The following is a 23551-nucleotide window of genomic DNA, read 5'->3' as shown; positions in this document are numbered from 1 at the left end:
ATTTCCCAATGTTGTCAAACGAACCGACAAAAAATCATTAAAACAAATATATCACATCGAAACTATTAGATTGTTTTTAACAGAAAACTCTACAAATATTTTTTTATTCTAATGTTTGCTATATTATGGATTGAATCTTTGTTATTAGTTGGTTCTTTATTTTTTTTTTATCAGGCTGAAGGTAAGCAGTTCTTGCCGCCATTGGTAAACTTGTTCGCTGTGTCATGCGGACGACGCTTTTTCTCTAAAAATCTACTCGCAAAACGCAAGCGGCAACGAGATTGTTGGTATGTGTCTGTATTGGAGTCATGCTCATGTTCATTTTATGCCAACTGAATATCACTGTGCGTTGAAAAAGAGATCGGTTTTGACTGTTATGCAGTCTGTGGGGTTAAAACATTTGAGGTGGTAAAGACTCAAAAGTGTTGACACAATGTGAATGTCCAGCTAGGTTTTTCACGGTTGGATTTAAATCAAGTGCCAGCACAAAATGAAAAGTACATGGAATTTAATTGCGTTAAAGGTTTAATGTCGTGCGTTAAAGCTGTTTGTGCACATACGTTTTCAGCTAAACTTAAAATACTAAGATTTCACGGCTGTTACTGTTAGTGTTATTCTTCAGAAACATATGGGTCGTTCTCTGAGAGTGTGTACCAAATGTGTGACATGAGCTGGCAAAAGTCAAAGTGCTCAGAATTTCTTTAAATTTGGCAGTAATATAGTGGGATCTTTCCCATTTTAAAAACTATCAACCATATAGCTGTATCTTTTTTTATTGCAACGTTATGGACGCTCAAAATCATGAACAGTCACTAGATTAGTTGCGTAACATGGAAACCAAATGAACGTAAAATAAATTTATAAAAAATAAGAAAAGCATTATTTTTTCTTCGTTATTGTATTTAGTGAGTTAAAACCAGACACCAAATACATGAGAAAAACAGTTTGTGTTTGGTGTCTGTATAATGTTCAGATATGGCAAGTTGGTAATTGAACGCTCAAAAACTGTGTTGCACTCGATTTCTAATTTTGTCACATTGATGCTAAAATTTAAAAACTTTGAGTTAGACACATTCTAAACACTGTAAATAAAAGATTAAAACAGGAAAAGAACACATGTAGCACTTTAAACCACTTTAATATGGTTATGAAATACAAATATTAAAAACGTAACATGGAAACCAAAAAATGCATACACACACAAACATAGTGTATTTGACAAGTCCAATTTTAAAGACTTTGTGTTAGATACATTCAAAACACTGTAAATGAAAGATTAACACAGGAAATGAACACATGTGGCACTTTAAACCACTTCAATATGATAAAGAAATAAAAAAAATATTATAAACGTAACATGGAAACCAAAAATGCATGCACGCACAACTGTAGCGTGTTAATTTGACAAGGCAAAGTGAACAAAAGTGAAATTCCTTAGATATTGATAAGATATATTAGTGGGTCAACAAATCCAACTATAAAGCAAGAGCGGTATTTCTCTGCTTCTCCTCGGTTTCTCAGTTTCTCCCCTGAAACCTACTCCGCGAAGCTCGATTCTGAAGGATCATTTAAAAACATGGCCAAAAATTGCTCTGGAGTGACTCTTTAACGTGTGGGTAATTTTTTTTTATCAAAGTTAACATTACAAAACCTTTAAAAATATACTGTGCTCACTGAGGAGTGGGAAAGAACAAACAAGATAACAAAACAATCACGACGTTTCAACCCTGGGGCCTTCAACAGGCTGACAAACAAACAAAAACACAGGTGTAAAACAGAATAATCACCAGCGTCAACATTTACTGTCCGAAGCTTGAGCTCCCTATTGGTGCAATACTATCAAAGTAAAAAAGGTGCATGTAATTAATGTGTATGTTTGATACTGAAGCCAATACCTGGCTAATGTGAAGACAAACACATTTAAAGAAAAAAAGTTACTTGTTTTTGAAGTGTACCTCAGACTTCATTCAAACACAAAAGCAATGCCACGAGTTGGTGCAAGCTGTGGGGGTTTAACAATGTTCATGATTTGCTTGCACGTCACCCAAGAGTCATCAGACCACACATACAGTGGACTTGCTGCATTTGCCTTTCGAGTCAGAAAATGTACATGGACATCTCCTGAGTCGACATCAAGTGCAAGTACTTTACCAAAGTACTTGACCATTCTCTGACGACCGTCAAACACCACTTCAACAAAATCTCCAATCGTTGGTTTTCCGCGAGTGGATTGGTCAGCCGGTTTGGGGTCCACTGCAAGAAAAGGAGCCGGTGGGTCCAATGTAGGAGGGAGGGCGTGTGGGACAATGGGTTCCATTGCAAGAGGGGGGGCCTGTGGGTCCACTGCCAGTGGGGTAGGGGGGTCCACTGTAGGAGGAGGGGCAGGTACTGCAGGAGGGGAGCCTGAGGGGCAGGGGGGTCCACTGCAGGAGGGGGACCAGGGGCGGCTGGTGGTTGACATCGCTGATTGGCAACCGCAGGTGTCAGAGTTTGCTCACACCATGCACCAACAATGTGGGTGTTCGTGCAGTCCCCAACACCAGACCGACAGGCTTCACAGAAACAAGAGAGCGCTCGGGTACGGATGACGTTTGGCTGCAAACATTTCACAGCATGGAGAGCCCTTGTTCCCTTGACAGTCTTGACTGGCCTGTTTCGGTCCCTCTGGATGTCCCCGTTCTCTACCCAAAAGAAGGTGCGCACAAAATGCTTATGTGGGCAGGCATCATCTGTTGGCTGTTTGTTGAGGGAGCTGTTTATGCAGTAGTCAAACAGATCGTTTGCATTGCCAATGATGGCTCGTCCTGCCTTGACTGCCGTGGTTGCGTGATGCTTAACAACAGCGCTTTCGCCATCCGATGGCCCTTTGCCGTGACGAGATCCAAAAAAGTTGCGCTCAAATGTGCACTTGAAGTCGTCAAGCGCACAGGAAATGTCGCTGAAAGGCCCCTTCGATTTATACTGTGCAGAACAGCCGTCGGTCCACTGGATGATGTTTTCCACAGGTAGATGCCGCATGGTCTTCAGATGGTCCAGCGCATGTTGAGTGAAATGGAACACTGCGTTGTAGTCGTGGACCTTGTCGTTGGAAATGAAGACCAGCGACTCTGTGACAGTATCCATACAGAGGAGGCACTTGTAGTAGCAGACTATTGGGTGAACTGTTACTTGCTCGTGGTGCCAGTGAGCAGCCTGGACTTCATCTTGATGAGAGCATGTAAAGTTTTCCGCAAAGTCCAAGACCATGCCCACTGACTTAGACGGGAAGGGGTGCATTGACGTCATCTCCTCAAACCGCGCATTTTGCCAGTTAGCACGAAACAGATGCTCAGCAAGGAACACCACCTCTTCCTTCAGCTCGGCGTAGAGTTGCTGCATGGTTCCATTTTTTCTCACGAGCACTTTTCTGGTCACTGTTTTTCCGTTGAAGTTGTGTACTTTTGACTCCCACTTGGTCCATGTCATGGGGCCTTGGTGCTGCAGTAGCCTATCCAAATGGTTCTGCAGGCTGTCGCTGGAGCAGTTTAAGCAGTCGCCATAGGCACAGGCTTTCAGCCACGATCCATGCTGTCTCCCACAAGTGATGATGTCCACTGCATGGTAAACGTGTCGGATGCGGCAGTTGTTGTCCAGACGAGCTGCAGCCGCATTTACGGTCCGAAGCTTGAGCTCCACATTGGTGCAATACTCACAAAGACATTGTCGGAGGGAAGCCTGTCTCTGCAAACGAACATGAGCTGGTCTGCATTTAGCAAACTTGCTGAAGCTCACAGGGTTCTCTGCAACCCCACTGTAATCAGAGTACAAGTCTGTCAACGGCTTTCTAAGGATTGATGCTGGTTTGCCCGTCTTGCTGGAAACTAGTTTCTTGGAAGGAAGTGGACAAGAAACGGCCTCAAAAAACGTCCCTGCCTCTTTCTCCTTTTGCGTCGTCAACTTCTGGAATGGACTTGTCGAGTTGAATCCAACAGCCGACTTGACCGTGGACCTGTGGACCCCCAACACCGAACTTGTGAATCGCTGGCTCTTCTTCTCGTCCTTTCGTTTCACATAGAGCGATATCATTAGTCGACGTTTTGCAACAGACTCCTTTGTCAGGTTCTTGGATTTCAACTCTGTTAAAATCGACTGTCCTATCTCCTGCTCTACTGTGGGTTGTCCTTGGACCCCCATGGTCTTAAACAGCTGAGCCTTCCTTGGAGTTGATTTTTCAATGAGGTCCTTCACCGTTTCACAGTACTTTTGGGGACTCTCAGGAAGTGTTTTCTTCACGCGAGAGAAGCACTTTCGCCTGGCTGCAGGGGTCCGAACCTTCGGAGTGGCTGGCTCTGGTGCACTGACATCTGGTGGTTTACTGGATCCTGGCTGTGGCGATTGGGGAGCGGTCTCTGCCATCAGAGTAGGAGCAGACTTTCCCTTGGCCTTGTAGTCTCCCCGCCTTTTCTTGTTGATGGCAGCACGCTTTTGTGGTGTGATTTTTTCAGCCTGTCTTTGTTTGGCCTCCCTCCATTTTGTCCTTTGTTCCTCTTGCGCGGCTCTTGTTTTTTTTGCAACAACGGAAGTTTCCGCATTTCTCCGCCTCATTTTTTGCATGCGGATTTTTGATAGTTCACGTTCGAGAATCTTCTGTTCTTCAGAGAAATTGTCCCGACGTTTCTTGCTGTGTGCCCTACTCTTCTCTTTGTACTCTGCATACTTTACAGGGTCATTGTCTTTCATTCTCTGAATGCAGGCTTTTACATTTTCGGAGTTTGTCTTTGTTTTTTTCTTTGGTTCTGGTTTTGGTTCGTTGGTCTCCGCTGGTTCCAGCAGTTGCTTGGCAGCGATTCTGGAACTCCGCAACGGCTCCGTCATTGTTGTCGCAGGTCTGCATACAATATGGAAACATAATATGAATTAATAATTTCGTTTTTGATGTATGCTGTTTACTAAGAGAAAAAAATATTGATTTTATCCAACTGCCAAGAATCCCCCCCCCCCCCCCCCCCCCCCACACACACACAAAAAAAAAGTTAAAAAAAGTAATCATTATTTTATTTTGACAAAATGTAGGTAACTTTTTTTGTAAATTCTCAAGTTCTGGGAGGATTTGCTCCTCCAAAGTACCCCTTTGTCCCCCCCCCCCCCCCCCCCCCCCAATATACACTTGTGCCCCTCTTGAGAAAATCCTGAAATCCTGGATCCACCCACCCCCTAAACAGTGGTTTCATTGTTACAACATTAATGTAATTCTTAACTTCTAGGGGGCTTTGTCCTTTTAAAGTACACCCCCCCCCCCCCCCTATACACTTTGAAAAGTGATGTACCCCTTTTGAGAAAATTCTGAATCCAACCCTGATAAATTTAAGTAAAGATTTAAAATGACAACACAGTAATAAATGTTCTGGTTTCATTGTTACAACATTAATGTAATTCTCAACTTCTGGGATGCTTTGCCCCTCCAAAGTACCCTTTTGCCCCACCACCCCTCCCATTATACACTTTCAAAAGTTGTGTACCCATCTTGAGAAAATCCTGGATCCACCCCTGATAAATATAGGTAAATATATTTTCCCCTTACAAACGTAACACAGAAACGAATGTTGTGGTTTCATTGTTACAACATTAATGTAAAATTGTTAACTTTAATCCAATAGGAAACGTGCTGAAGTCTTCACCCTTATTCCACCAATTTAAAAGCATGCTAAACATGTATCAGAACTTGATTTATAAACTGATGTCACATAAATCTGCCACCGAAGTGTAAAGATGCAACTTGAACCTGCGTTTGGTTAAAGTCGTCACAAGGAAACGAGCAGAGTAGTTTCCTTGTTTGTTTTTAAGCATGATTGTTATTTTCAAACCCTAATACTCCCAAACATTAATTACTGGTTGTTATTCTATGGAAATAAAACTAGACGATTAGAATAATTTGATATTAAAACAATAAATTGTGTTTGTGAGGCCATGTTTCCCATTATTACTGCCATTCCAATTATTTTGTAACAAGGAAACGAAAGTTGATAAAGGAAACTGTACAAAATGGACTCCTTGTGACGTGCTTAAGACATTCCACAACAATCGCATTATATCAAATAATGCAGTCAAAAATCGTAAATCCAGCCCTTCAGTTCAAACTAGTTGCTATTAAGTAGTAATTCCAGTGGCTTTATTTTAAATAAAAACAATTAAAAAAGACAGAATGATTTAATTTTAGTGACCAAGTCGACGCAGGTCGAAGAAAAGGGAGATGGTACCACTAAAAAAAAAATCGAAAATTATCCTGAAGGCAATGCAAAGCGAAGCAAATGACGGCCTACACTCAAAGTAAAATCATTATAGAACACATTGCATAAGGAATAATAAACTAATTTGTTAATAATGAAGCTTCAACTTACCTCAAAAGCGAGAAAACTGACTGAATCCAAGATGCCGATTACAAACGTCACATGGACGTTGGCTCGTGAATCGAAAACGAAACTGCGTATTAAGTGAGCTCTGATTGGCCAATTTACCACCGGAAGTGTGCTATTATTTACTGCGTGCCTATCGTCGGCCTTGAACTCCAAACAAGCCGTATTTGTTAGCTTTTATGTGTAGTAACTCACACGTTATCGATTAAAAACGTAACAGAAAAAATCGGAAACGAAGGAAGGTGCGATCAATCAACAGCATATGGGACCTAACTATTATGGGTTTTTTAAACTACATATAAACGTGTTGGCAGTGGGAAGTGTGTTGCGTGTTCCTGGCTATAAATAGTTCGTTGTGTGACACATTTTCTCTCGCATGCAGACGATTTTGTTTGAGTCGGGCAGTGGAAACGAAGGTTACGTTTTTAATGTCGATAAAAGATCGCAATTTGTCAGAAAATTACAATTCTGTCTACAAATATTAAATTAACAACAGAATGTTAACTATGTTATTCATCAACTAACGCCAAAGTGGTTCACTTTTCGAAAAGTGCAGATGAATATTGCAAGCATTTCCACACCTGTGTTGTTCATGTCACAAACAGGAAGCCGTGGGAAGGGGTCAAATCGCATTGTTTTGTCAAATAATACACACTTGCACACAATAAAATAACTCAACACAGCTTTTGCAGTTTAATGCATTCATGTAAAGTACCATACAATTGTCACAATACTAAAAATCACAACAGATTTGATAATATTCACATTTGAACACATGCATCCAGCGTGGTACACACTCTCAGATAACGACCCATATCTCAGTAAAACCCAGTTTCCTTCTGCACCAAGCCGAAACAAACCATTTCCACATTCGAAAGTTAATCAAACATTAAAGAAGGGTATTTCCTACAGCTTCATTTGTATGTTATATATACAGCATCAGGGATGTTGCCACAAGTGCATACCTATAGGACAAATGTCCTGAGCTCTTCGGCATCAATAGGACATTTGACTGCTTTCACTGAAAGTTTCAGACATTTTAGAGTTTAACACTAACAGGACATTATAATTGTGTGCAAAACACAAAATCATGTGCACACACACATATCAGTATAATTATATGCACCAACATTGTGTGCGTGTATTGTTTTATTACTTTTGCTTCAAACAGGACACACACAAAAAGAAACAAACAAATTAAAATGCAACCAAAAACTTCAGCACTCTTTCTTTGATTGGCACACAAACTGCATGATTTCCTGACAGAGCTTTTTCTTGACAGATTCGACAAAACAGTGTGCCTACAGATATAGATGGTCTCTTTGCTGTGAAATTCTAACCAACTAGTACTAATCAGGGTCAGCCATGAATAGTTAACCTTATTAAATGACCGTTTGTGTGAATTTCCTGCTGTACCGACACCATCTACAAGTGACGAAACTTTACTTTCCGTGATTATGGAGGTTTCAGCGGCGACACTGTCATTGGCACTGTAATTTTCCAGAATGAGGCTAGCCGTGTTTTCCCATGTTCATGGCCCTAAGGGGCTCACATATATGTAACTTCAGCAGGACCGATGACGCACTGCAGATTATCCCTGCCCGCTGCATGAAAGGAAAACAGGCCATGTACTCGTCATAATCCCTTGATTCCCTATCGCGGCATAAATAATAGGCAGTGCGTCGTCTGTGCCGCGGACACTGCGCAGGTATATTCTGCCCGTAATGTAGCACACGATGCCGATGAAAGGCTAAACGTGTTCAGCTTTTGCTGTTCTTTGGCAGGCTTTATTTAATTTCGGTGGCATAATTCAGTGCCGTGCGCTTCATCCCTAACCGAAAGCAAATTCAAGCAGACGCGAGCCTTGGTCAGTTGGGAGTTGTCTCCCGTACTCCTAACTATAGTGTGCTGTAGACGGGTGTACGCAAACGGTTTGAAAAACGCAAGATGTGTACTGCACAACTTCAGTGCACCTGTACGCGAGAGCGCTCGGTCGCTTTTTGAAGACTTCTATCATGAAAGGAAAATTATCAAATAACGTCAGGGCCTCACATCCACGTCGGACATCGGACATATGAGGATATGTTTTTCAAATGTCCTATACATTTTTCATGCAGGAGGACAAATGTCCTATTGTTTTTGTCACAAAGTGGTCAATGTCCGATTATTCTATCATTTGATCCGGACATCGTCAGTACTTCTCAATTTACAGTAGTTTGAATGCTATTTTATCGATGTATTGCGAAGCAATGTGCAGCAGACAAAATTAGACACTTTGTGCCTCTAGTACCAAAGAGTTTCCAAGGCTCGCAACTTGGAATGCTCGAAGCCAGTTGAGAGTTGCCTCCCTTCGCGCTTTCCCCGAAAATAACAAACATGCCGCCTAAACGAAAACTGATCCCAGAAAAGGGACAGAAGAAATTACACTTCAAGTCCCTTCCCTCATCATCTGTCAGTAGCACGGAAACTGAGCTTCCTCCAGCCCCAGAGCAGTTAGAGCCCGATCGCCCAGGTGAGAATGTCGATCGCGATAGTCAAACATCGGAGCCAAAGAAAGACACTACCCCCTCCCTCACCCCCACGCGTAACTTCGTCTCAAGCTGGGCGACATGATCATTCCCGTGTGTGTCGCATGACCCAGAGAGGAAACTTATGTTTTGCACCTCATGTCAGCACACAGGGAAGTCCAACACTTTTACCGTTGGCTGTTCGAATTTTAGCAAATCGGCCCTTACCGATCATCAAGAAACCAAAGACCATGCTGTTTTAGTGTGCAAGTGTCATCTCTCCAGAGAGACAAGAAGATAGTTGAAACCCGACAGCTGACAAAACAAGAAAAGGGGGCAGCTGTGGCAGTCAAAGCTGCTCACTTTTTGCCAAGAAAAGTATTTTTGTTCTTTTACCCTCGTGCCAAGAAACTTGTCAAGTTTAATTATATTTACGTTTTGTTACGGGAAAAAAATGTCCTATTGATTTGCTTTTGTTCAGGACAAATGTCCTATCACTTTTACATTGGCCAGGACATTTGTCCTATGCTACCTCTCATGGATGTGAGGCCCTGTAACGCGCTGTCCGAAGTGATGGAGTTCACATCGGACAACGACCGTGCTAAGTTAAAAACAATAGGACATCTGACCGCCATGCGGCTATGTGAATCGGACATTTGAGCCTTTTAATCGGTCTATGTCCGACGCCTAACGACATCCCTGTAGCATGTCTAGTCTGCCACAAAACCACTGGAGGTTGCGAGGCGATATGATCAAAACCTATAAAATATTACATAGTCTTTATGATATACGCGCTACTAATTCACTACTCCTGTTACATGAGGGTTCAAGCACAAGAGGTCATGATTTTAAATTAACAAACAAAAAATGTTAAAACTAACCTGTATGCAAACTTCTTTACTAATCGTGTTGTAAATAACTGGAATAATTTACCACCCAACATTGTGTCAGCAGGAACACTAAACACGTTCAAAAACTTACTTGACAAGCACTGGAGACAATTTATGTTCTCTACAAATTTAACTCAATTGAGATCGTCCTAGGACGTAGGCAGCGCACAAATATAAACAACGATATTTCATATCACTAGCTGAAATACGTAGCAGGCAAAAGGCTGAAAAGCCTATCAGGCCGCTAATGTTATGTTATGTTATGTTATGTTATTAAGGGAATAAGCCCTGTGTGACTGCGGTTTGTAGTCACACTGAATAGACCCCCCAATCGGTATTCCAAGCTCTCGTAATCTCTCGCAAACTTCAGAGCATAGCAAAGCATGTGGTACAGCAGTGCGCAAGCTGCAAAAGCAAAGGTTCGAAGTTCTCGCGACGTTCAAAGCAGAACAAAGAGCGTGTCTCGCGAGAGCTGCTCAGATACCGAAAAGGTCTATTCAAATTCAATATTTTACATCACTATTCACTTCCTCTGAGCTATTTTTGAGATAGCCAATTCACATGCATAGTACGTCTCTACGACACTTGTGTTTTGTCAAACAACATGTGGTCACAACTTAACAAAACCACAGTGACACTTGGTCAAACAACGTCTTAATAAGTTAATTGTTTAAGTTTAACTTTGATAAATTTGTTAAAATAGATAGATTAAGTAAAAATTGCCAGGATGCCCATTACATATTTGTTTGCGTCTGTCTGTGTGTTTGAACTGAAGGCTTTAAAACAGCATGTAAATCTGCGTAATCGTCATGCAGACATTATAAAGTTTAAGTCTCTAGTATAAGACTCAAAGAGTCAGATGTCGTTGCTAATTCTGATCACATTGCATGGTTTCGGATTCTTGAACAATTATTTCTTGTGACGGGAGGCACACTCTTCTTCTAGTTCTACCTGGTAAAGGGATTGCGTTGACGCGTGTTTTAGTTTTACACATAGAATTGTTTTTTCATTGTGACGCATATGGCATACCCACAAATTCTCCAATGCTGATCCTAAGTGGAATGTGCATATATATACCTTGGCTTAATTAATTTATTAGATATGATATCAACTTTATACACAGCTGTGATTATTTCATCTTTGGTTATGAAACTGAAAGCGGAAGGTTTTTCTGACGTCCAATATTCAATAGGCGTAACAGTGCTCCATGTTGTTGTTTATGCCTTACACATTCTTTTGGGAGCTAGGGTGATCCCTGTGATAGTGATAAAGGGACGAACGCACACTTCCTGTGTCTTTTGAAGTCATTTTAGGAATGGCTACAATGGAGCATGATTAGAGGTACATTTGTAGTAATTGTGTATTCTGAGCATGTGAGTATAAATTGTATACTTATTAAAAAGTTATTTCTAACAAGATTGGTGAAATCATTTATGTCCACAGGTGTGCTCTTGAAGTTAACAAGAACTCTTCACAATGTTTCTGACACGTTCAGAGTACGATCGTGGTGTCAACACCTTTTCACCTGAGGGACGTCTCTTCCAGGTGGAATATGCCATTGAAGCAATCAAGGTAATAAAGGAAATTGAATTGTGTGATATATTTAAGTTTGAAAACCTTACTTGAGTTCATGTACCAGGCATGGGAATTGCCCGCCGAACGGCGGATTTCCGCCGAATTTTTTTTTTGTTCCGCCGAAAATGCAAAAGTGTCCGCCGAAAAAATAAAGCGGGGAGGCACACAAAAAAGGCACCGGTTACTTTGGCTTTTGCGCAAAAGCCCGCGAAAACTTTCCGTACTTTGTTCACGCACTGCTACCGCCCGCCTCAGTTATTGAACTTTTATGTTTGAAAGTAAACCAGATTGCACAGATTGTGTTACAAGTTACATTTTCCTGTTTGTCTCAACAGATCAATTTTTTGAGTCACTTGAGAAAAAGTGACTCTATGTAATCGGTCAGTGTTAGTCTGTCCGGCCGGCCGTCCGGCCGTCCGGCCGGCCGTCCGTAGACACCACCTTAACGTTGGACTTTTCTCGGAAACTATCAAAGCGATCGGGCTCATATTTTGTTTAGTCGTGACCTCCAATGACCTCTACACTTTAACGATGGTTTCGTTGACCTTTGACCTTTTTCAAGGTCACAGGTCAGCGTCAAAGGAAAAATTAGACATTTTATATCTTTGACAAAGTTCATCGGATGTGATTGAAACTTTGTAGGATTATTCTTTACATCAAAGTATTTACATCTGTAGCCTTTTACGAACGTTATCAGAAAAACAAGGGAGATAACTAGCCTTTTCTGTTCGGCAACACACAACTTAACGTTGGGCTTTTCTCGGAAACTATAAAAGTGACCGGGCTCAAATTTTATGTGAACGTGACTCCCAGTGACCTCTACACTTTGACGTCTGCTTTGGTGACCTTTGACCTTTTTCAAGGTCACAGGTATGTCTTGAAGGAAAAAAATTGAAATATCATATCTCTGAAACTATTCATCGGATTTGATTCAAACTTTATAGGATTATTCTTTACATCAAATTATTTACATCTGTATTGTGTTGTGAATAGCAATTTCTTCCTGTCCATCTGATGCCTCATATAATATTCAGAACTGCGAAAGTGACTCGATCGAGCGTTTGCTCTTCTTGTTTACAAATTTAAACCATATAATACATGTATATATTTTTTTTCTTAAAAAAAGCAAAAATTGGTACATTTTTGTACTAAAAACTCTGATTCTAAAAACAGAATTTAATGGCAAACTTGGAGCTCAGATGACACCAGATTGCACCATCTGGGTTCTTTGGAGAAATTTTTTTTCCGGGGGAGCATGCCCCCGGACCCCCCTAGTAAGGCTAGGCGCTTCGCGCCGTCGGTTTGACGCTTTGCGTCTTCAGTTATAAATTTTCCGCCTTTTTTACAATTTTCAATTCCCATGCCTGATGTACGGAAATAACTTCCAGACACTTTTATTCTACAGTGAAACTTCGCTGATCGTACTCAAAGTAAGACCAAACGTACAGCTTATCTATTTTCAATATATGAGAGTAAGGATATGATGTAATCAATGATTTTTCAGTTTGAAATGCTCAAGAAACAATGCTGTGCCGTCAGAAGTGCTGTGAATTTTAAAGGATACAAAATGTAAATGAGACGATCCATAATAGTTGACAGTGTAAGGGAGGTAAGTCGAGCTTTACAGATCCTGTAGTGATTCACTGATTGTCTGCCTTAACATGCACTGCTTCAATTTGTTCATGTTTTTTCCCTTTTTTGTTTGACAGCTCGGGTCCACTGCCATTGGTATTCAGACAAATGAGGGTGTTGTCTTGGCAGTAGAGAAGAGAGTAACATCCCCTTTGATCGAACCAACCAGCATTGAAAAGATCATGGAGGTGGACAAACACATTGGTATGATTAGGGCTTTCATTTATCTTTCTCTTTACTTATTTCTTCTTCTTCTTCTTGTTTTAATGATTGTTTTAGCATGATACAATGTATTAGTATAATTCTTTACTACAAAGATTGCTAGTACATTTATTGAGCCCACAACGCAGATAGCCTGATCTTACATTGTGTCCGAAATAAATAATATGAATAGGGGTTTCTTCTCCTACTTCATTCACGGGCTTCTTCTTCTCCTTCTTGGCGTTCGCAGAGGTTACACGATCAGTCCAGCACTGGTGATAAATGTTGTAGTTTTCTCCAACTCCTGTCGACTGCCGTATAGTTTGGTCTGCAAGGGAGTTGGTGACGGCCACACTTCTTTTCGTTCCTCATCTAGTAAGGGACATCGCTGTTAGATGTGTTCAGCTGTTTTGTCTTCTTGACCGCGGGCACAGGTTGGTGATGGCGTCAGCTTGAACTTTCGGTTCATGTGAGCATTGAGCCTGTTGTGGCCAGTACGCAGCCTGATGAGGTTGACTTGCTGCTCTCAGGACATTGTGTGGTAGTCATCTCTGTTTGTCCTTGGCCTCATCAATGCCTTGATGATTGTCTTCTGCTCACTAAAGCTGACACCGTTTTCAGGTTGGTCTTCCACGGCTCCTTCTTTCGCCAGCTCATCTGCCCTTTCATTTCCTGGTATCCCACAGTGTGCTGGTTCCCTCATGTTTTTGCATGCGTGGATTTTTACGTGTATGACCGTTTTTACCCCGCCATTCAGGCAGCATACGCCGATTTCGGGGGAAGCATGCTTGGTATTTGTGTGTTTCTATAACCCATCGAACTCTGACATGGATTACAGGATCTTTTCTGTGCGCACTTGGTCTTGTGCTTGCGTGTACACACGAAGAGGGATAAGGCACTAGCACGTCCGCACATAAGTTGACCTGGGAAATCGGAAAAATCTCCACCCTTAACCCACCAGGCGGACGAGATTTGAACTCACGACCTTCGGATGAGGAGGCTGATGTCTTATCCGCTACTCTACTGCGCCCATCTGAATAGGGGTTTAAATACCATACTTAAGTCTTATCTTATTTCAGGTAATCAGCATAAAATCATATCAAAATGGTTGCAAATATTTGGTCAATAGATTTCCGTTTAGTCTGTGAAGAACATTTAAAATTCTATCCACTAATGCAGGTTGAAACATGTCAATTGTCATCCATCTGACAAATGGGAAGACGAGATCTTTTGGGGGTAGATTATTCTTTTATGAATTACAGTAAAGCTACATGAATGCATTGTTATAAAGGAAGCCAGGGTCAAAGCCGGGTGAAAATGACTAGAGATTCAGCTTCTGTTTGATTTTTTTATTAATATTTTGATTTGTTTGATTTTACAGGCTGTGCTATGAGCGGTCTAATCGCAGACTCCAGGACACTGATAGACAGAGCAAGAGTTGAGGCACAGGTGAGTAATGTCAGGGATCAGCCTCAACTTAATTGCACGTACTGAACAAAGCCTAGCAGACAAGGGAGGCCCCTCCACCCCAACCCCCAGAATTCTGTTTGTCCAAAGAATGTAAGGTACAATCATGTGTCTTCAGATATTACAATTTGCCAGTCTGTATCACATTATCAAACAAATAAGGCTAATTACTTAATTTGTGTGTGTGAGTGATTTTAAGCATGGCACAGTGGTACATAATCTTGATGTGCCCTTTGACTTGTTGAAAGGAATTTATATGGGTCATTTTCAGTGACCATACGCTGTCATCTGCAACTTTCATTCACTATATTTAATTTGTTGTCTCCAGATCAAAGAATACCTCTTGTGTGATGCATGTCAAATAGATTCATATGGTTTACCTATCAAGGAATGGATAGTGATACAACTATTGTCATGCATGTGTGTGTGTGTATGAGGACATTTCAAAGTGTCATGATAGATTCGTTATTTTACAGCAATATGCTAACTTTTCCTTTTCAGAATCACTGGTTTACCTACAATGAAAACATGAGTGTGGAAAGTGTCACCCAGGCTGTGTCCAACCTGGCCTTGGCCTTCGGTGATGATGACCCTGACCCTGGTGCAATGGTAAGTCAGTATCTGTGTCTGCATGTGGCCCTTGTAAGTTGTATTAAATTTCATATTCAGTGAAACCTTCATCATTTCTAAGACCACAGTAATCAATGGTTCTCTTTCTTTGAAGGCTGGACTTGCTGTGATTTCCTGAACATTAAATAAGTCTGTTTTAAGGCTCTCTCACTTTGGGGAGCGGACTTTCTCAGATTTTAGAGAGCTTGGAACAGGTATCTCAGTAACAATTGAGTTTTTTGTCGTATCAATTTATTCTCTCTGTGTATAGAAGTAAAAATATGAAAGGTATTATACTTGGCTGAAGCTTTGTGAGAATACTATGCTTCAGGTACAGGCAAACAATATTGTGTATGCACATACACACACTCTCTCTCTATCTCTCTCTCTCTCTCTCTCTCTCTCTCTCTCTCTCTCTCTCTCTCTCTCTCTCTCTCTCTCTCTCTCTCTCTCTCTCTCTCTCTCTCTCTCTTTCAAACATTAAAGATAAATATGGGTTGTGGTCATTGTTTCAGAGTCGACCCTTTGGTGTGGCCTTGCTGCTTGCAGGAATTGACAAGGACGGCCCAAGGCTGTGAGTTCATTATCTAGGTGTTGAATTCGGTTTGGTATACTTTACCGTCCTTTCGGGATGATCTCAAAAAAACTTGGGCTGCTAACCCTGGTGATTGTATGCAGCGACAGTCTTTTCTTGTGTGGGTCCTCCATTTATATTTTATTTGTAAGTCCTGCAGCATTCACTGTAAGCTTGATCGGGGGGGCAGACCTGTTTACCCTCCCGGATTGTCCGGAATTATTACGGATTTGGGGGCTAAATTCCGGTATTACGGAATACTACCGGAAATTCCGGTGAGAGAACCTTTTTCGTGCGTGAAAATTCGAAGTCGAAATTGTGGTAGTCACCAGGACTGTGATTTCAAGGCTGACCGAAACAGCCTTTTCTGCTCATGTGCATAGCAAGGTATTTGTCGGATTCCGTGGATTTGAGATCGACATTGGTCCGAAGGGTAATATAAGGCCGATCTCTGTGGGGACGAAATGCCAACCAAAAAAGCGAAAGTTGTACAGAAATATCGGCAAAACTATTAAGTCAAGTGGCGGTGTCTGGTGAAGTTTAAGAAGAGCGAACCACATTCATTTTGGTGATCAACTTGAGATCAGTGCACCAACAAAGCTAGTCAGTTACGAGTCACGTCGCGGCACGTGTCCCGAGGTTAGACGCAGCATTAGTTTTAACAAAATGCAGTACACAAATGAACATGGAAACAAACAAAAACACGAAATTATGTTTGGCAAAACATGAGCCTGCTTCGCATCGAGTTTATTTGACCTAGGTCTCTACTTCCACAGAATCTCTCAGACCTGCGAACCGATCTCTCACTACGGTCAGTCGCGCCAGAGACATAGATGTGTAGGTCTATGGTCGCGCTCATCAGTTACTTGGCTGTTGCCGAAATTCAAGTCTTTCTGAGCCTAAAACTGATCTCCATTAATATTTCTCCAATATAGCAAAGATCACAGTTCTTTGAATCGAAAAACTTACAACAAAAATAATGTTTAAATGAAATAAACGAATCGATCGGTCCTCTAAAACTGATTAAAGGTAGCTTCTGGAGAGAGTTATCATGACTGGTTTTAATGCAGGATGTCTGATGTGACAGAATGTAAGGTGGTTTTGTTCACATGCATCTTCAAGTGACTGTAAATAGTCCAAGGGCGGAGGGGTGGGGGATGTTACAGGGGTTCCGGACCCCTCCCCCCCCCCCCCCCCCCCCCTTGCTGTCAAAAAAGCAAAAAAACAAAACAAAATTCAGTCTGTGGGAAAAAAAACTAAAGACATTTTCTGTCTGTGAAATTGTTGTTGTCGGGAGCAGATATCAATGAAGATAAATTGCCATTATTTAATACTAACTTTAAAAGAAATAATGAGTGGCTGCTGACACCAATTTATCATGTTTAAAATCAAGGACAAGCTACAAATTGTTAATAAAATAGCTAAAATTCTTCAGCCAGACCCCCCCAACCCCTGGACCCCAGGTTGTAACCCCCCCCCCCCCCCCTCTAGCTCTCTTGCTCCTACTGTGGGGTTTTGTTTTTTTAGATAAAGTAAACTTGTCTTAGTTAACTTGCATATTATATATCAGGTGTCGTGTGTTTGTGTGTGTGTGTCATCGAGCTTCTGTCTGTGTAGTACAATACTGTTAAACATGGTTATCAATTTTGTACTTGTTTTGCATGGTAGCGCGCGAATACACGTGTCGTTTAATCGTTTTCGAGCTGGTTTATGGTTGATAAAAAAGATTACCCAAAGATGCCTCAAATTACGGAAAAGTACCAGCTGCATTCCTGATTTTCATTTGGGGGGTAAACAGGTCTGGGGGGGGGGGGGGGGGGGGGGGCTTTTGACACATGAAAGTGTGCACAAAGTTAACTCCGAAAAATAGATTCTTCATGAAGACCTGGGTTCGAACCTATGCCATTTGCCATGAACTGGTTATAGCCAGGGCATCAAAGACTACGTATTGATCTGTATTAAGGAAGAAAGCCTTCCACAACTTGCAGTGGTTATTGTAATTGTTTTTGCAGCATTAGCCAAAGACATTACAAGGTTTGAGAGTTTTGACAGCTCACAACTGGATGATCACTTATGAATAGTGCAAGAATATTCTTGCTGCAGTGTAAGAGGGAATCAAAATGTTAAGAAAGCATTTCTTTGAGTAATATGGCATCTTGGAAATGGACTTGGTTACAAGTTACTGTAGCATTGCAGTTATGCTGATTCCGCACTCACAGACTCATCTGGTCAGACAATAAACAAGTTCTGTGAATGTCAAATCAGTACAAAATGTCTTGCCCTCAACTTTGGTAGTTCTTTTGATTTGTCATTGTTTTCTTTGCTTAGTTGAAGCGCATGGTGTTGTCAGGGATTTAGTGTTCTCCCCAGGTCAGTTGAAAGTACTTTCCATGGGAACACCAAGGCACATAATCCCACCTGTCAGTTGTTTACCAACATATTACTTCCCTTTTTAGGTGTTTGGTTAGGGTTGGGGTTGCTGCATTGTGCAGTAACCTAGTTTCTCCCCCTGGCTTGTTTTCTTAACACTGTTTCACAGTTGCCTCACACCTTTGTACTTTCTTTCGTATTTTCCATCGAAGGTTGTAATTATTCAAGGACATGTTCCCAAATACACGTTGCAGACAGAGTGCAAATACACTCAGGACTAACCTAACACCCCCCTCCCAGGTTCACATGTCTTCACTTTCCTTCCAAGAAGCAGCTTTTGCGGAGGTATTACATCTAACCCAGTCTTGTAAAAAGTCAACAGCCCACCCCTTGTTGAGTGGCCTTGGGGCTTATAGTAACCCCACCCAGCAAAGTGGAACAGTCATTTTCTATTGTCTAGCTGGCAGTAGGGAGGAGGGGTGTGGGAGTGAGGAAGGATTAGGGGTAGGTTTGGAGGAGGAGAGAAGGGGAGTTATGGGGATCTGGGTTGATTGTAAGCACATGTAAGCACCAGAGTCGTCAACCGCCCAGTTCTCATGTGTCGCGAACGGTGACAGTCTCCCCAGTGCATAAATGTGAGTTTTCACTTACCAAGATGGGACAACTGTGGGCCAGCTTGTGTCTATATGACAAAACAGTCGGGCGCTTTGTCAATTTTCTCTCTGCAAACAGTTGTGGTGTGTGCCTGGAACAATGGATCTGTTTTCCCTCACCTTTTGGATTGTGGTTGGTCTCCGGTGTCGCTATTATGATGGAGTCAAAATGCTGTGTACAGTTGACATTTTCCATTTGCAAGTGTTATTCTTTTTTCAACCACTTTGCCTTTTGTTCAACAGGTGCGGTACGGTTTCGAGAGTTTGCTCTGCATGTTGGATGAAGTGGGTTTTGATATGATCGGACCTAATCTGTTGACACTTATTGAAAGAGCCAGTGTTGAACATTAGATTGAAGTCGTGATCCTTTTTAGGGCTCTTTCATGTCTTCAGTCTATTATTCTTTGAAATGCTAGGTAGGTTAGGTTGTTTTTTTTTGTTTTGTTTTTTTTCCCTAATGCAGGCAGGTCTTGTAAATGGTTGAGAGATCTTGATGAAGGAAAGAGTACATGAAGGGCACTCATTTTACACAAACTGTGTGTTATGCAGGTTTTGAAATATGAAATGGGTGTGCTTCTGAGGTAGACAGTGAAGGTTAGATCACAGGGTTCCATTCAAAAGGGCCAGTCACAGGTTGTGCTTATATAATTTGCATTTTAATAAAGTGTAAAACAGTAAACAAAGCAAATTTTGATCTTGAAGTTAAAGGTAAAATGGGCACTGTACTCTTGTGCTTAATACTTGAACTATCCACTACCAGTCTCTCTTTTTCCCCTTTCTTTCTACGCTGTGGTAGATGCTACAGATTTGAAGGAGGTCTTTATCTTAATGGGTAATTACCCTGTAAAAGTACAACACTCTTTGGTCAAAAATGTACAAATGAATTACATTTATAGTAATAATACAGGTACTTTATGCTGCCCTATTAACTAGCAGTAAGTAAGTTTATTTACCTACCCATTTTTGTGTGTGACTGTTTGATCAAAAGGTCAATGTAAGGAGCTGAGGAGATTGTTGTCGTATTGTCTTATTCACTGTGATCGTTTTATTTATTTGCAGGTTCCACATGGACCCTTCTGGAACCTTCATTCAGTACGATGCCAAAGCCATTGGTTCGGGCTCTGAGGGGGCACAGCAAGCATTGCAGGAGCAGTTCCACAAGGTACTGTGTTGCTAAACTGCTTAGCTGTGTGATGCATGGGGGTTTATATGCGTATGTTAAGTAAACAACAGGCGTTACACACAAACAAGCACATACATCACCCATTCCATGCCCATAGTTATGAAAAATGATGAGGATGACAGCATGTCAAATTGTGTATTTTATTTTAATATAGTTCAGGTTGCATCTCCTTCGGTTGGCAGAGTTGGTGATTTGTGATGACCATGAATGGTATCCAGGGGTTTCAGTGATTGTCAGTTACAACAAAGACAATTCAGACCCGGTTTGTCATGCAGAATATAGCGCCAATACCACGAACAACAACATGGAGAGAAAAAAAGCTATTCTTGTCCTTTGTATTCAGCCTGTTTTTGCTTCATTTTTATATTTAGTCAAGTTTTGACTAAATATTTTAACATCGAGGGGGAATCGAAACGAGGGTCGTGGTGTATGTGCGTCTGTCTGTCTGTGTGTGTGTGTAGAGCGATTCAGACTAAACTACTGGACCGATCTTTATGAAATTTGACATGAGAGTTCCTGGGTATGAAATCCCCATACGTTTTTTTCATTTTTTTGATAAATGTCTTTGATGACGTCATATCCGGCTTTTCGTGAAAGTTGAGGCGGCACTGTCACGCCCTCATTTTTCAACCAAATTGGTTGAAATTTTGGTCAAGTAATCTTCGACGAAGCCCGGACTTCGGTATTGCATTTCAGCTTGGTGGCTTAAAAATTAATTAATGACTTTGGTCATTAAAAATCTGAAAATTGTAAAAAAAAATTAAAATTTATAAAACGATCCAAATTTACGTTTATCTTATTCTCCATCATTTGCTGATTCCAAAAACATATAAATAAGTTATATTCGGATTAAAAACAAGCTCTGAAAATTAAATATATAAAAATTATTATCAAAATTAAATTGTCCAAATCAATTTAAAATCACTTTCATCTTATTCCTTGTCGGTTCCTGATTCCAAAAACATATAAATATGATATGTTTGGATTAAAAACACGCTCAGAAAGTTAAAACAAAGAGAGGTACAGAAAAGCGTGCTATCCTTCTTAGCGCAACTACTACCCCGCTCTTCTTGTCAATTTCACTGCCTTTGCCATGAGCGGTGGACTGACGATGCTACGAGTATACGGTCTTGCTGAAAAATGGCATTGCGTTCAGTTTCATTCTGTGAGTTCGACAGCTACTTGACAAAATATTGTATTTTCGCCTTACGCGACTTGTTTTTTTTTTTTTTTTCTGTGAGTATGTAGATCAGTGATAATATTGTGCTTCTTCTCTCTGTGTTTTTCAGTCGATCACTCTGAAGGATGCGTGCAAATCAGCTCTGACCATCCTGAAGCAGGTCATGGAGGAGAAACTCAGCGCAACAAACGTAGAGGTCAGTGCAGTGGAAATACACTCTTCATTTTTTTGCTGTTGGACGTTTGATTTGCTTTTTTTGTTTGAATGTAAAATGGCGGCAATAGCCGATATAGATGTGCGCTGCTTAAATGTAGTTGAAAGTTTTGAAAAGGGGTAGCGTAAACTCTCTTTTGAGACCTTAATAAATCTGAGAAAATCAAGTCTTAACCCCTTCACTGCCAACCCCGTATGTAATACCTGGTCATTTTCGGTTTGTCCTACGCCCATAACCGTATCTCATACGTGGGATTTGTGTCAACAACATTTCAGGACATTTCTGAAAACTAAATGGGAGGTAGCCACTGTAGAGGTTCTAAACACAGTTCTTTCCCATAGACCGTTTGGATAAGTTACTACCACGTGTTGAAAACTGTGTTAGACATGTAGAACCGATCTATAGCATTCACAATGGCGGCCGAAAGTCGGACATCAACTCATAGACCTGTTTTCAAGCGATACAGTGTTCTGGAAGCTCCACAAGAAGTGATTTATGGATTACCACACAGAAAAACACTTTTATGGGCTGTAATGTGAGTACCTGATGTTTGACACCAGTTTTAGCAGTGTTTTGTGTGGTTTTACGTGCTGCAATGTGTGTGTGTGTGTAAGTCCGGAAACTGTAATTTTTGACAAAAATGGTCATATCAATTTTTACTATAACAATCACAAACAAAGTCCAATGATCATGTCATCCTATAATAGCGAAGGGTATAAGCAAAACACATGCCAAAGATCTAAGAGATATCTCAATAAATGATCGAGCAGTGAACAGATTAGTGAACCTACCGAAGAAAGCGAAATTTTGCCCTGGCACACAGCAATACCAAAATGCTGTTATACTGTGGCAGTGAAGGGGTTAAAAAGGAGAGAGTCTTAACTGAAGGATAATTGACAGAGGTTATGAACACACATAAATACGGTTTAAAGGAGGGGGGGGGGGGGGCTTTTGAAGGTTAGTTCCACTGTACTAAGTAATTTATGTGGATGATTTTATTCCTTGGCGGTGGAATGAATCAAGGGGAATGTCTGTCAGATGAGACTGATGGCGTTGTAGTCAGTACTGAACAACTAAGTTTCTGTGCAGTTGTACCCAGTGTTACTGTAAGGTTGTTTGATTTTGTGAACAATAGCAGGATCAAATGACATCTCTACATTTGTTTTCCAGATGGCCACAGTGACAACAGACAGGCTGTTCCAAATGCTTAGCAAAGATGAACTGGAGGCTATCATCAAAGACCTTTGATCACATCATCTTTCATTGCAGTTTTACCATCGTTTTCATCACTATCATCGTTGTCATCATCACTGTGTTTCGTCGTTCTGAGTGCATAACATGAAGAAGATAATTGACATTGACACTTTCTTTGTGTTAAGCTGAACTCACATGTCAGTTTGGACTGCACTTAATTATGCAGTTAGGTGTGTTGATATAAACTGTCTTGCACAACCTGGAAGGAAGACAACATAGACTCTGAAGGAAGCTGGTTTGAAGTAAGTGTAGTGAGAAAAGTATCTGGTGATATACAGGGAATTACAAAATCTGTCACTGGTAATTCCGGGTTGATGTTTAAATTGTCCACAATTGTTTGATTAAAATGTTTGAACATCTCAGCAATCTTTGAATTTCATTTCAGTTATTTTTTAAGTATTGCTGGGTGGATTGAATCTGTTAGTGTGTGTGTGTGTGTGAGTTTACAAAAGACTGGAAACACTGAATTTCTTTGTCGATGTATACCCCCTGCATGTTCTCTCTAAACATCATTCATTATATGACTCTGAGGCTGTAGGGGAAAGAAGCATTATTTTTCACATATGTTTCAATGTCCTTTAATTCTTTGAACAAAATGTTTCAACACCTCATGGGTCTTTCGTCTTCGTTTCAATTACATTTAGGTATTGCCTGCTGTTTTCATTGTGTGTGTGTCAGTGTCTTCGCAAATGATGAGACACTGAGTGTTATTGTAAGCCCCTGGAGCAATTTTTTGATTAGTGCTTTTGTGAACAAGAAACAATTGACAAGTGGCTCTATCCCACCCACCTCCCCCCCACCCCCTTTCCCCCTCGCGATATAACCTTGAACGGTTGAAAACGACGTTAAA

General features: G+C 41.0%; 1 protein-coding gene across 1 annotated transcript; it reads left to right on the top strand.

Moving 5' to 3' along the window:
* Positions 1-143: 143 nt before the first annotated feature.
* LOC138964355 (proteasome subunit alpha type-5-like) lies at positions 144-23067 on the top strand. The gene is made up of 9 exons (XM_070336286.1): positions 144-287; positions 11233-11361; positions 13074-13200; positions 14579-14646; positions 15166-15273; positions 15789-15847; positions 19930-20032; positions 21343-21429; positions 22618-23067. The coding sequence occupies exons 2-9, from the start codon at positions 11266-11268 to the stop codon at positions 22693-22695; spliced, it is 726 nt and encodes a 241-aa protein (XP_070192387.1). The 5' UTR covers positions 144-287; positions 11233-11265; the 3' UTR covers positions 22696-23067.
* Positions 23068-23551: the final 484 nt, after the last annotated feature.

The sequence above is a fragment of the Littorina saxatilis genome, linkage group LG4 (genome assembly GCF_037325665.1).
Source record: "Littorina saxatilis isolate snail1 linkage group LG4, US_GU_Lsax_2.0, whole genome shotgun sequence".
Classification (NCBI taxonomy): Eukaryota; Metazoa; Mollusca; class Gastropoda; order Littorinimorpha; family Littorinidae; genus Littorina; species Littorina saxatilis.
Note: the sequence above shows the minus strand (reverse complement) of the source record. Positions and strands in the feature narration are given on the sequence as shown.

Excerpts from the sequence above, each read along its gene's own strand:
- LOC138964355 (XM_070336286.1), top strand. The coding sequence starts at position 11,266 with ATGTTTCTGACACGTTCAGAGTACGATCGTGGTGTCAACACCTTTTCA. Across the intron at positions 14,647-15,165 it reads GAGCAAGAGTTGAGGCACAG|AATCACTGGTTTACCTACAA; the intron begins GTGAGTAATGTC and ends TTTCCTTTTCAG. Across the intron at positions 21,430-22,617 it reads TCAGCGCAACAAACGTAGAG|ATGGCCACAGTGACAACAGA; the intron begins GTCAGTGCAGTG and ends TTTGTTTTCCAG.